The sequence below is a fragment of the Lissotriton vulgaris genome, chromosome 5 (genome assembly GCF_964263255.1).
Source record: "Lissotriton vulgaris chromosome 5, aLisVul1.2, whole genome shotgun sequence".
Classification (NCBI taxonomy): Eukaryota; Metazoa; Chordata; class Amphibia; order Caudata; family Salamandridae; genus Lissotriton; species Lissotriton vulgaris.
In genome coordinates, this window is record NC_141693.1 from 937,751,103 (window position 1) to 937,765,432 (window position 14,330).

Below are 14,330 nucleotides of genomic sequence, written 5' to 3' on the forward strand. Positions count from 1 at the left end.
TGCAAAAAAACGACGACCAAGATGGCATCACATTTTTTGGAACGCCAGCACTGCATTAATGATTTACGCTGGACAGTTATCGAACGTCTACCCTCTGAAACAGGCCTGTTCCAGAAAGAACAACGATGGGTGTTCCGCTTGGGAACCCATGTCACAGGTCTCAATGACGATATCCCATGGAGCCAAATCACCTGACCATAATTGGGATACTAGAACGTAATTAAAATCCCCCTTTGTATGTTGCAGCAAAGAAAGAGGCCATAAAACTGATAACATCCTGATGTTTTTTTTCCCAAACGGCGATTTAAGTGAAATGAATGGAACTTGTTATAGAAGAAACACGTACACAAATGGATGAGGAGAGTGTATTTAACATTTCCATTCATGCCTCTGTTCACAAGAAAAACAGATTATTAATTCACCCCTTGGCATACTCTGAGTAGCGACTAAACAATAAAACAGTTCTTCAGGGCAAAACCTCTAATAGCTCGAGGTACTATACAGCATTAGTGATCAGTGCCGTACATAGATACGACCGCGCATGCGCCCAAAAAACTAGTTAACCGAGGCGCAAAAAATACGCTTGTGCGCATGCGCGTTCCCTTTTTCAGAAAAGTACACGATCCGAGCATGCGCAGAAAGGACCAGTGGCAACAGGAATCGGTGCACAAGCTCATGAGTGGCTGGGGAGCGGAAAGTCCTTATTTGGACAACCTGAAACCCGGTAATTAACGTATGAGAAAGGGATACATGTTACATGTGGTCAGTACACATGTATACGATAGGTGGCGACACGGATGTGCCTTATAAGGTCACCTGCCATTTCCGCCAATTAACGAATGAGATAACACCAAAATCCTCAATATATACCGCCAAGCAGCTTGCCTATGCATTCACAGCGGAGCAGCACAGGGTGGTAGAAGGAGGCCAATTTAGGCGGATTTCGTGAGTATATTGCAGCAAACGCAACTCCCAGTTATCCAGATGTAGTGTGGAGTTAAACAGTGAGTAAAAGGAACAACAACACTGAAACCACTTCTTTACCCTCATAGATTGTGGATCCACCTACCTACCTTGATGTCCAGGATTTGCTCATGAGGCAATATACTACAATGACCATGAGTATGTCCAAAAATAATGAATATAAACAAAAGCCTTAAGTGTGTCTTACATGTTGTGTGTCTTGTGTGTCTCTTTTTTACAGGTTTATTTAACTGTTTGGAGCTCCAGGTGACTGCACCTGTCTGAGCCAATCCTATATGGTAACCAAACCTAATGGATTTTTCCTTTTTTTCAGGGCATGCAATTGCATGATCCGAAAGAACCGCTGTAGGCACATTGTAGCCTTCCTAAGATTGTTATCACTTTCTAGATAATTAAGATAACACTTTTTATAGAAAAACGTGAGTAGGGTTGGGAAGTTGTGCCCCGTCCTGAAGAAGGTACACCAGTACCGAAACATGACGACGCACACCAGAGGTTTTGTCCCTAATTAAGACAACCAACCACGTTTTTTGCACACCTTTTTAATAGCACCAGCTAGGGGTACGGAATAAAGTTTTTTCACATCACCCACTAGCCAGGTACTTTTTAACCTTTCACCACACCCTTCACTCACATTAATCCCTTCACTTGCACTCAACACACACCACACATAGTCAACCTTGTCAACGCTCCCGCGTAGTCGCAGGTCGTAGCGTGCCGCATCCCCTTAGCGGGATGCGATGACCCCGATGATGAAGCATGACACCAAGGGGCCTGTTGGTGTGTGAGGGGTATTTTACACAACACTGAGTGTTCCCCATCCTTTTGGTGCACACTGGAAGTGGGATTCTTCTTGTTTATTTATCAGTGCCCGTGGAGTAGGAATCCTATCTTTGTACTCTACCTCCCCTCTTTGTTATTTGTAGCATACCAAGGTGCAGACTGTGGTCCCTGATTTGCTCTTAACTAGCACTATTCTTACTGTGTTAAATAATCAACAGGAAATGTGCTTAATAATCAAAGGTACAATCGTGTGAAGCTAATATTGGTGATTAGACATTGGGTTCCACTCAACTCAAAGCTGCCAAGTTTAGAGCAGGGTCGGACTGGCCATAGCGGGCATCGGGCGTTTCCCCAGGAGGCCGGAAGGGTGGGAGTTTGATTTTGCAGCAGTGTGGGGCGGTTTTGTTACTGGAAGCCGGTTTTTCAGGAGTGCTGCAATATCGGCCCGAGTAACAAAATCAGCAGCGCTTCCCACGTGCAACCCCCATCCTTCCTGGGGGGCTGGTCCAACAATATTGCCAGTGCTTCTTTGGGTTCGTGGGCCGGCCCTGGTTTAGAGACAGTTGACGGCAGATACGTTTGCTTGCAGTTCCGTACGAGAATGATTTCCTGTCATATTACACTTTGTTAAATATTTTGAACAAGTTCACACGTCTTTGCCTTTAAATGTAGCTCTCAGCTTGTTTTTGCTTCATCACACATCCTGACTTACAACATACCTCCATAAGACGTTGTTATGGAAATTAATAAATGCAAATGAAAAATCGTATCACTTTAACATTTACTGGTAATATTGCATCAACAGATGGCAGATATAACAGAAATAATCATTTCTTACCAAGATAAGAGGTTGCAGAGATATTCAGGTGTGGATGGGTCAGGACTAAGAGGTGGAGATGTCACAAATGCTGCTGCTTTCGCCCAGTTTTTACTCCAGTAGTGTGTTCCGTCTGTGCCAAGACTGGCTGTAATTGGCTCTCCATACACAACCGTGCCTTGAAAGGAAATATTAGTTTGAAGATTAACAATGTGGAATGTGATAAAGCACCACGTAATCAATGGCAAAATGCAGTGCTATCCTCATGCTGGTAAGCTAAGCTCATACGCAAAATTCTATTATATAAGATGTGCTCTTTGGCCACTTTTAGCATGCAATCTAAATCAGAAGGGAGCCTATTCAGGAGGGCATTTTGGGTCCGCGCCCTTGTACTCCAAGACATCTCTGAACGCAAACATTCAATCAGAAAAGGAAAGAGAAATTTGACCTAGGACATCCAACAACAAAAATCTCACTGCACACCAGACAGAAAAATCATTACATCAGCCAAAGCCAAAAAGTATGCAAATACCATCAATCAGAAGCAAAACACTCTTTGAGATGATCAAACATTGCACCAACTCTACCAGGCTGTAAATTCATCAAAAACTGCAAGACTATCAACTTTTTCTTCACTGAAAACATACAGAAAATGGGATAATTCTTCTACAACACTAGACCTATATCCCCCTTACCACCCATTCGATTGCACTGTAAACCCGTCAATTTCTTTACCTCCACAAACTTCCCCTACATTCTCAACTGTCTTTGAAACCCCCTAAGAGGATCAAATCCTGCCCTCATCCTTCTCAAAAGCCTTGTCTGGAGAAGCTTTCTCTCTACCGCTCAGCATGATTAATGCCTGCCTCTCCTGGATCATCTTTTCTCAGACATCTTCAAGAATGGCCAGATCCTTCCAATCTTGACCCTCAATCAGTATCAAACTCAATGAACTTGCTAACCCCTGGCCCATCACTCACCTACCTTTCAATGGAAAGAACATAAAAAAGCAGTGTATGTAATCCGCCGGGTACATCAACAGAAATAGACTTTATCACGATTACCAACTTGGTTTGAGACCACACAATAGACTAAAATAGAGGTTGTATGTTATTACTTCACATTCTACTACAACAGTATATTAGGTGAACCTTTATATCATGGCACTTAAAATGGTAGCACTTTGCTTTGAAGGTAAGGTTGTAAACACAATTTTTAATGTATGTATATGTATTTGTATATGAACCCCGGGATTTAACCTTGGCTTTTAACTTGGGAAAATTGACTACTATTGTTTTACTGTTGTAAAGGTTTCAAGTTCTCACACAAATAAAGACATTATATATCCATGTATATGTACATGTATATATATATATACATGTATATATATATCCAGAAAGTCGTTGTATTCACCATCTGCCTCCTGCGCAGAACAACGAAAGGAGCGAGACCACAAAAGTAAGTGCAGTTTCTTTCAGTGCGTTTTATTTCGTGCAAAAGATTACAGCCTGCAATCCACCATGACGCGTTTCACCTCGAGAGATATATATATCCCCACCAGTTCAAGGTTCCCAGGCCGTTTAGCGCTCATCGCAGGTGCGTATCCCTACGGCAGAACCACGCCGTTACATATTCCACACTTCTTTCGTTTCCACCAAAGAATTTGGGCGCACACCTTCTGGATTTCCACAATCTGGTTTATTTCGATCTTTTTAGAATGAAAGCGGATGATCTACGCGTTTCGATGCTACAAGCATCTTGCTCACGATCAACTTTTCAAATTTTTTTCAAATCATTTAAAGCATTCAAAAAAAATATATGTGTTACCTCACTTCCTGTGTTTCAAATGCATTGCATTGTGGATATTGTAGTTTTTATATAAAAAAGGTCAGCAGGTTGGATTTATACCACTAGATTTTCAGATGGTAATAACCCCTTATTATTGTTTTTGGTTCTGTTTGAATCCTTTTAGCGCAGTCCCACTTTTGTTTCAGTTCTTGGATCTCTTTTGGAGATTTAATACTCTCTAGTGAGTCTATTCAATTACAATCTTTTGTTTTGATCCCTTCAGTGGGAATTGTTCTCTTCATTTCCACTGCTAGAGTCATTTTTCTTTCCTTCTTTTTGGGGATTATCTCACTTTTATTTTTGTTTTTTGTTTTTTGTGTGTTTTTTCTTCTTCTTTTGTTCTTTTTATGATTTTTTGGTAATTTTCTTCTTTGCCTTTCACGAAGCACAGTAGAAACTGTGCAGATGCACTCCGTTCAGGTAACTCGTCTTTGTCAATTACTCCAGCAGTCGGGTGTACTTTTCAAGTTTTTAATTTACATCGGTTCCAAAACAAAGATATATGGAACAGCCCAACGCGTTTCAGCGAACCAGTCGCCTTGATCAAAAAAAAATTATATATATATATATATATATATATATATATATATATATATATATATATATATACATGTACAAAATAAAAGGAAGCCCTCTGAGGAAAGCCTGCACCCGGGGAGTTAAAACCTCCTTTGTGAGGACAGCAGTTGAGCCAGCCTCCCCCACCAAACAAGCGCCAAACATGTTTCCGACATCATCGTCCTTGATCACTGGCAATAGAAGGATGGACTACAGCAAGTAGGCTGTAAAGGCAGGCCTAAGACATGTTTAAAAAGGCTACTTGATGGGTAGCATAATAAGTGCTGCAGGCCGAATAGTAGCAATTAAATTTCATGCCAAGGAAGCATGTAGTTCCGCTTTACTTGGGACATAGAAGTACATTTGTATGCCAATTGGGCTAAGCCAGTTTCACCCTGTTTACATAGAGAGCATAAGCATTTTAGCACTGGTTAGGAAGGGTAAAGTGCACAGGGTCTTAAAAGCCAACACAAACGGGTCCAGAAAACAGGAGGGTTAAGGCAAAACATTTAGGGATGACCCAGCAGACAGGGTCAAGTCCAACGCGACCCCTTTCCAGCCAAAAGCAAGGTAGACTGACCAATACCTCAATGGGCTTCCTGCTTAGGTGAAAGAACGTGGACCATGGCCCTCTACTGCAGAGACACTTACCAGTTCCATGCCCCTCTGAACTCATCTGGATCCCGCTGTCTAAAGTCTCCTGAGCCACATGACTGACCCATGAGGAACCCTGATTCTCATTTGTGGACCTATCTGTATAGCATCTAACCTTAACTGGCTCACAGATGCATCCCAGTAGGAGGAAAATACCTCCATTATCAAGAAAGTGATGTGGCCCATTCTGCCCCTTGGACCGGACACCTGTCTCCACCCCAAAGAAAATTTTGCTCAAAAGGACAGCTACCATCAGAGGTCACTGACAGCTGTCAGGAGCCAGGACCCAGGCCATCCACTGCCAGGTAGGAGCTCCAAACGGGGACCTTGGGCAGGTCTCACTCCCAGCCTTGGGCCTGGCAAGCAGTTCCCTAGGAGCCCCTGAGGGTTCTATGACCTCTGAGATTTCTCAGGGTAGTAGTAATATCCCAGGGTATTAAGCACCCTTCTTCCACTCTCCTTCCCATCAGTCTAGTGGTGGTTGCTTGAGATTGGTTCTCCAGCCAAGAATCTGTAACCTGGTGTTGAACAAGTGTCAGGGGTGAACCTTTCCTTCCAAGACCCTTCCATCAGGGCCTCTAAACCCTCTGCTAACAGTGGTGCCCCCAGAAACCTGAGCTTCCAAGGCTCCCTGAGCGGCAATCCCTCCCAACTCTTCTAACACCAGTGGAAGCTCATTTCTCAGAATGCAGTCAATGGGCATCTGGGGACTAACTATTGCCCTCCTCTAGGTTGCCTTCCAATCCACTCAATGGATACCAGTACCACAGGGTGAAAATAGGCCAACTCCTCGGCCTGCATTACCCTACACACCTGTCAGGTGTACTAACCATCCTTTACACTACCATGGTCTGGATGGTCCATGAGAGCATTGACAGGATCCCATTTACTGGGACCTGATAGAAGTGACGACTTCCTTCCTTAGGGATCACAAATCTACCCTCTGAGTCTATCTCCCTACTAAGGGAGACAATTGTATGCTCTGCCACTTGCCCCTAAGCCACAGATGTGTCTGGAACTTCCTGTCTCCTTTCCATGGTCTCAGTCTGTTTAGTGGCACAATAGGCCAGTGTGAATTCCTGTGTCTGTGAGCTGGGCTAGTGCCTTTGAAGTACAAGTGTGGTAGTTGACTGCTCCACCCTACATTAGCCATGATGGCCCATCCTGCCAAACCACAGACCCTTTATTGTAATGCTGTCTGGGAGTCATGCGCAAAGGCCTACTGCCAAATACACCAAGTCATGTAATCAAGAACACATGCTGCAGGCACCAAATGGCAAGGACAAGAAAATACCAACTTTCTAAAAGTGACATTTTAATAATAGTTTCTTTTTTAAAGAGGGTTTTAAGTTACAATTCTTCTGTCACCTAACATGACTCCCCTACCTGCTCCCGACCAAAGGTTATCGTTTATTTAAATGTAATAAGGTAATCCAATGTTATCCTCTGGGAGAGGTAGGCCATGCAATAGTGAAAAATTAATTTAGCAGTTTTTCACTACCAGGACATTAGAACTTAAGAGTACATGCCCAAAAGGAAGGTTTAGGCATGGCAAAAGGCCAGGTTGAAATGGCAGTTTAAAATGCACACAAAGGCTGCAATTGCAGGCCTGAGACATGTTGAAAAAAGCTCAATAAGTGGTGCAGACCCTCTAGTAGCATTTAATGTACAGGGCCTGGATACATGTATTACCACTTTACTAAGGACAGATGTGCCAATTGGGATTAAGCCAATTTTATCATGTTTAAAGGTGAGACCACAAGCACTTTAGGGCTGGTTGGCAGTGTGAAAAGTGCACAGAGTCCTACGAGCCAAAACAATGGGTTAAGAAAACAGGAGTGTTAAGGTAAAAAGTTTGGGTATAACCCTGCAGAGAGGGCCAAGTTCAACAGTAATCTCCCCAATTAATGATAATAAGGTGGTCATTTAGAGACCAACTGTGAATGAGCATTTTGCAATGCGACCTATAATCACATAGAATGCAAATTGAATACCCATTCACAAACCATTTGGTGTGCAACCTGCACATCCTGTTTTGTGTATTGGTCATTGTACATCAGACACAAACCTATTTGAGCAGAATCAAAAGATTGAAAAACAACTTGTAACAAGGCAGAGTTACTCTTAACTAGAACTGTTAACACCCACAGAGAAAAATGCAGGCAACAATGTAAGCATACATCTTGTCTTTTAAACCCTAATTGACTTACAATAAGCAATACAGAGTATTCATACACTATATATTTAAATACAGAAGTCGCCCGACCTACGTCGGCAAGAAGAGCCAAGGGAGGGTTAATGCTCCTTTTCTCCCTAAAGATAAAAGGGTCTGTAAAGCTGTTGAAGGTAATCTCCCATAATAGTTTGATAGCAGAATTAAGTACTCCTAATCATCCTAAAATATTGTTAATCAACTTCTATAATTCTGGGGAATGTGATTCCAGAAATGAACATCTTTCTTATTTGAAAAGTTTTTTAGAAGCGTATAGATCACAGCAATCCACTTTTTATTACACCATACTTATGGGCGATTTTAATGTTCACCTGTGTGATTTGAACTGCCAAATCGATGATTCCTTTGGTCTTGATTATTCGACGCTACCCCATTTTGAGCATACACTTAAGGGGGAGGCTCTGGAGGATCTCCCGTTAGGAGCTGATCTCTTTGAACCGGGTTTCCAGGATCCAACTGAGAGGGTACCAACATTTAAGGCCGGGGTAGGGAGACCATCATTGACTACATATTTTTGTCCCGCTCATTGCTAGGGAATGTAGTATTTTATAATGCGAGGTTGTCTCCCTTTAGCGACCATAGCCCAGTTATCCTGGAGTAAGATAAAGATATGGACCTTTTGTGCTCTCCGGGCAAGGACAGGGGAGCCAACCTTGTGGTAATTAGAGATCAGGAGAGGAGGCTCAAATGGTCTAAGGTAGTCCCTGAATCTTTTTTTGCTAATTTATGTAGGAAGGCTAAAAATGATATTGCACAGTGTGTGGATTATTTCACTCCAAAGGACGAGGTCATTAGAGCCTTTGAAGTTATCTGTGGCCAGGTAGCAACTGATTTGACGGTTATAAGTAAGCCCAGGCCTAACCCAGGTGAAAGGTGGTTTGACGTTAAATGCTCTAGGGCCCATCAAAATGTAATACAAGCCCTGAAAAATAAACCAAGAGACAGGGAGCAGATAGTTAGTCTCAGAAAACAATATAAACTAGCAGTATATACCTGCAAAAATGAGATTAAATCAGAGGCCTGGAATGCCGTAATGTCTGTGGAAATTTTGAAGGATAGCTCATAGTTTTGGGCTATTGTAAACAGAACTTTTCTCTCTGGGCAGGAGAATGGTGGCCTGGAAACTAACATCCCAGAGGAGCAGTGGCTATCTCACTTCGAACGTATTTATGGGTCAAATGAGGCTCACGAGCCTTTCATAGTTTCAGATACTTGTGATGATTTACCTCTGTTGGTTTTTAAAGAGGAGGACATCGAGAGGGCAATAATAGACACATCTAGTAATAAGGCACCCGGCCCTGATTGTGTTCCTGCCGACTTTTATAAAGTTGAGCCTAAATTTTGGGCTAAAATTTTAGCAAATGTGTTCAATGCCACAGTTGTCCAGGGGTTCCCCGCATCTTGGTCCCAGTCTACTATTATACCGGTTTTTAAAAAGGGTCAGAGAGGGGATCCAAGGTTTTATAGACCTATTTCATTGATTGACTCTGCCGTTAAAATTTTAGGTAAGGTGATTCTGGCCAAAGTCACGGATTGGGTAAACGATAATGGGATTTTATCCAATCTTCAGTATGGCTTTAGACAAGGCAGAAGCACTATGGACCAGTGCCTTTACCTATATTTACTGACCAGCAAATACACTGTTGCGAAAAAAGGTTTCATGTATATGGGCTTCATGGATCTTTCCTCAGCTTTTGATCTGGTAAACAGATCGAAGCTCTGGTCCATTTAACTTGACATAAGGATTGATCCTCGTCTGGTTTATTTTTTAGCAGATCTACATCGGGACCTTTTGGCAGCTGTTAGGGTTACTCAGGACGGCAAATGCACAAGAGACTTTAAGTCTGGTAGAGGTGTTCGCCAAGGCTGTATATTGGCACCATTACTTTTTACGCTTTACATTAACGCCCTAGACAAAACCTTGGATAAGGCAAGCATTGACATCCTGCATGTAGGAAATAGGACCATTACGCTCCTCCTATAGGCGGATGATGCCGTGTTATTATCTCAAACTCACATAGGCCTTCAGAGACTCTTGGACGCATTTGGGATTTTTATGAAATCCCTGGATCTGGTGGTAAACATCTCAAAATCACACGTCCTGATAATGGGTCAACAAAAGAATAAAGTCAAAACTTTTTTTATGCAATGGAGCTGAGGTCACCAGAGTGACTGCTTTTACATATTTGGGGGTTTTATTCAAAGACAGATGCTTTTGGGTCCCCCAGTTTAAAGCTAAAATGAATGCAGTAGTGAGATCGCCGTCAGTGCTACTGGCCTTCTCGCGCCGATTGAGAGCCAGGCCTTTTGAGGCAATTCTTGCCATCTAAAGGTCGAAATGTTTGGTTATCGCTACATATGGCGCTGCCATTTGGGGTTACAAGCAATTGGAAGGAGTTCAGTTGACTGAAAACAAATTATTACGCTCCCTTTTGTCTGTCTCCCAATCATCCCCAACTTACGCCATTCATCAGGAATTGGGGATGGGGTATGTGACTGATCTGGTGAGATTGGCTCTCTTGGTTTGTTGGATGAAAACCTGGCTCAATCCAGAGCTAACGTTGAACCATCAGTATCCAGTGGTTGTCGTACGTTAAGGATATGTTCATTAAATTAGGGCGCCATGATATTTATAATGCCCCAAAAGGGATCAAGAAAATTGATGTAAAATGGGTGAAATCACAGTTCTTGAAAATACTGAGGTTGGAACGGGAGGATCAGGAAATACAAAAACCTTTGGTTAGGGCTCATTATTTAACAATTTCCTTGCCATCAATAGAGCCCTATCTGAGAAGTGTGACTAAGCCCTTCCATCGCTAGCTTCTGACCAGGTTTCGATTTAACTTAATTCACTTTTTCTTGGGAAATTTCCCTGGTTGGTGTAAACCAGAAGATATAGCCCGTGCAATTGCGACAATTTTTCACCTCAGGACACTATGCACTTTATAATGTTTTGTTATTTTTATGCTGACATTAGGAAGAGGTTTTTAATTCCGCTCCTGAGGGGAAAGGGATTTTGCAGGTCAGACCAGCTCTAATGTACCTTCAATTGTAAGATAACACCTGGAATATTTTTAACATTGCCAGTTATCTTGTTGCTGCTGTCCACCTTAGGAAAAAAAGATTCCCTATGACGATTGAAACATTCAGTTTTCTGAATTTTGAATTTTATCTTACTGTAATTGTTCTTATCTGATATATTCTTTTAAGTTTCAATTAATTATATATTTTGTGTAGAAATTGTATACATTTTTATGCTGCCCATTTGTATTGAAAGATAATATTGTTGTTTTGTGTTTTGCATTGTACTTTTATGATTTTAATTAATCGAATAAAGTGGGTTGACTGACTGGCAAATACAGAAGTCTTTAGAATTTACCCTCAAGGCATTGCTGAATTTGTGCCAAGCATTTTTATCCTGTGCTGAAGCAGGGGTGAGGCATCTAGTCATTTCGTCTCATCTACCGACAAGTTTAGCTTTATGTTGGCAAACAAACCTATTTTATCTCTATATCTAAAATAGATTAGGATTTGTGTCTGCCCCTTTCTCATGATTTGATCGTTTTCTGGTCTATTTTAATTCCCTGTCCTGATTCAATGGATTTCATCCCTATTTTTATGCTGGGTCCGTCAAGCACCGTGTTTTAATTGGACGAGTTACTTCCTTCTCTTCTGATGTCATAACCTTGTATTGCAGTGAAGGAGGTACTAAATTCTCTCCATCTATGTGTCTATCTCCCCTGCTTTATTTGAAATTAATAAGCCCCTCCAGCACCCTTGTCTCCCACCGCACCTACTGCTGCTTCAGTGGGCAGCAATTTTTAAATAGATTTAAAACCATTCCATGATGGTCGTCTGTGTGTGAACATGTACGTGAATGCAAGGCAGCTATCTTTGAATGTGTTATGTTATATTTTAAGGAAAGAAAAACACATTTCAAAATGGTTGTCTTGTGGGTGCATACATGGTCATATGCTTTCATTGACAAAACATTCCAAGGTGGCCGTAATGCCTGGTCTCAATCCGAGGAAAAACAGCACTGGCTCAATTCCAAGTCTGGAAGTCCATGGACCCCCAGACTTGTGGGAGGACAGGGGCTGGCTCTCCCGACTGACCAAATATTATTAGTGCGGTTGGATTGACATTGCTCCCCTGCAGGTGCCAGGTAACCGCTGTTCCCTTGCAGTGTTGAGGTGATCAAGAGGAAACAATATGCTTGGTGGGACAGGCTCGGTCCCACCACGCATATTAGGAGTTTCCTCTCCACCATGGCATATATGGCAGTTCCTCCACCATGAAAACCCTGGCAGAGAGGAGGGGCATTGGGGTGTATGCAGGGGGGGAAAACCCCCTTTTCAGTCCATGCCGTGCAGGAACTGTTTTAGGCATTCCCATTGCAGTGCCATTTATAGAGGCATCGCAATGGAAACGTAAAAAAATAAATTACCAGACAGGAGGAAACTACTAATCTGGTGGGTGGTCTGACCACGGCTTTGGCAGTGTAGAGGCGGGGTGGACCAAGCGCCGCATCGCCAAGTCGGAATCATGCCCTAAGTGTCACAGACAAGATCGTTTAGCACGACCTTTTGGCTTGGCTAAAGCTTATCTTTTTAGTGGTGGAGATAGCAAAACAGCATATAACATGAATAATAAAAGCCAACCAGCAAAATAGGACATAGAATTTTTGGATTGCATTGATTAGCTTCAACATCAGATACACTGGCAAAATAAGGGGAAAAAAATGTGCACATGAAAAGAGGAAATCCTTATTTCTTATAGTTTTGATGGTAAAGTGAGGGTAAGTAGTTTTAAATGTTCAAGAAAACACTGCAAATTAATTTGCAATCAGTAGCAAATGTGTAAATTGTGATGGATTTAATTTCATTTACTCATTTCTGTATAATGAACCGAAGCCAGTTACCTTTCCGCTTTGCTTGTGCGATCACTTCTGCAGCACCTTTGCTCATTACTTTTGTAACATACAAGGGGCAGTTGGCTTGCTTTGCTACTGTAATCGCGCGGTAAACTGCTTCAGTTTCAACCTGGGATAATAAGAAACAAGAGTTCATGTTACAATTTACAACAACATTTATGTATGAATCAAAATCTATAAAAGAGATTCCGCATGTTGTAAAGGGAGAACTTCATTAAAATATGTACCTCCTCCGGGTGGCTCAGGACATGGCCTTCTGGCCCTGTAATCCCCAGCTCCAGCAACCGCTTTTGTTCCTAAAATCCACAAGAAACACAGTTGTGTCAATGATGCAATCAATCGACTCGTCAGGCTTAAGCATTAAAGGTTCATTTCACAGTTTTAGTCTCGGTACTGCTATCCAGCGTGAAACGTATTGAGCCTGATCAACAAAGTAGGTAGGTTGCACTGAATTATTGTGTTGCGTTGTAACCAGGCTCTGCCTTTGTGATGTGAGAGGTATGCTAAACCAAACCTCCCACCTCATCAAAAGGACGGGGAATTTTCACTTCACACAATCTGGGCTAAATAAAGGAGAAGGCTGTGTTGTCTTTAAAATAAAAACGCAATGTCGCAAGGAAACATTGTGAGCTGCAAAGGTCATAGCGACTGACAATGTCAATATTGTGTGTGGTTCCTTGTAAATTTCATGGAAAAGGCAAGGGTCAGACTGGTAGCCACGGGGAGGCCTAGCGGGTCAAGGTCAGCCCAAATATCTGTCTGGGCCCCCTAATTCTCACGGCTCCTATTTACTGGGACTTTTAAACTTCGCTTCGAATTCTTTTATTCCCTCTTTTAAGCTATCCCTTTTTATGATCAGAAAACAAACGTGCTACGGAGCCTTTGGCTCGACTATATAAATACTGTGGTTCCATACCCTCAGGCAGGGAGTAGTGCGCAGCTGTAGGAGAGCTGCGTATGTATTACCGCTAAGGCTGACGGGAGTATCTTCGCATACTAAGAGGCGGTGCGTCCATTAGGGGCGCTGGGGCATTGCCCCACTAGTCACACTGCCCTAAATTTGTGCAAGCGAATAAGCAATTCCCAACTCCTCCACCCTCGCGCTCAGCGCCGCTGGGACAGACACGCGCCTGCAGAAATCGGCCGCTGAAGGGGGTGCGGGCGGGGCTGCGACAGCACTCAACGCGGTTTGAGTGACAGTCAGACAGACTGTCACTGACAGCGACGCATAGTGCCAGTGCGCATGTTCGGGTTTGGGCTGGTCATTTTTATGACCAGCCCATACATGCGCACTGTCAGCCACTACTATACCTTTCAGTAGGAGAGCGAGGGAGGGGGAACCCGAGAGGCCGTCGCAGCCCCCGGTCTCCTAGTGGGCAGGCTGTATCAGTGCCCTAGCCAATACTGGCCTGCTGATGCAGGGTCTGGATTGCCTGAGAGTGAGACACACTGGCCACGCAGTCTGAAGTTGGTCCTGCTCCGGACCGTCCCAGACCTGTTGCTGCTGAAGTCCGGACCGG

The 14,330-nt window shown here is 42.9% G+C and overlaps 1 protein-coding gene across 2 annotated transcripts in view; it reads right to left on the reverse strand.

Annotated features, from left to right (window-relative positions):
* The window catches only part of DPYSL4 (dihydropyrimidinase like 4), a 257,621-nt gene that overhangs the window by 119,998 nt on the left and 123,293 nt on the right, over positions 1-14,330 (reverse strand). For both annotated transcript variants that reach the window (XM_086922540.1, XM_086922541.1), the window contains exons 7-9: positions 13,038-13,106; positions 12,799-12,919; positions 2,606-2,762 (exon numbers count right to left, since the gene is read on the reverse strand). In XM_086922540.1, coding sequence (XP_086778666.1) covers positions 2,606-2,762; positions 12,799-12,919; positions 13,038-13,106 — 347 coding nt within the window. The remainder of the gene's footprint in view (positions 1-2,605; positions 2,763-12,798; positions 12,920-13,037; positions 13,107-14,330) is intronic.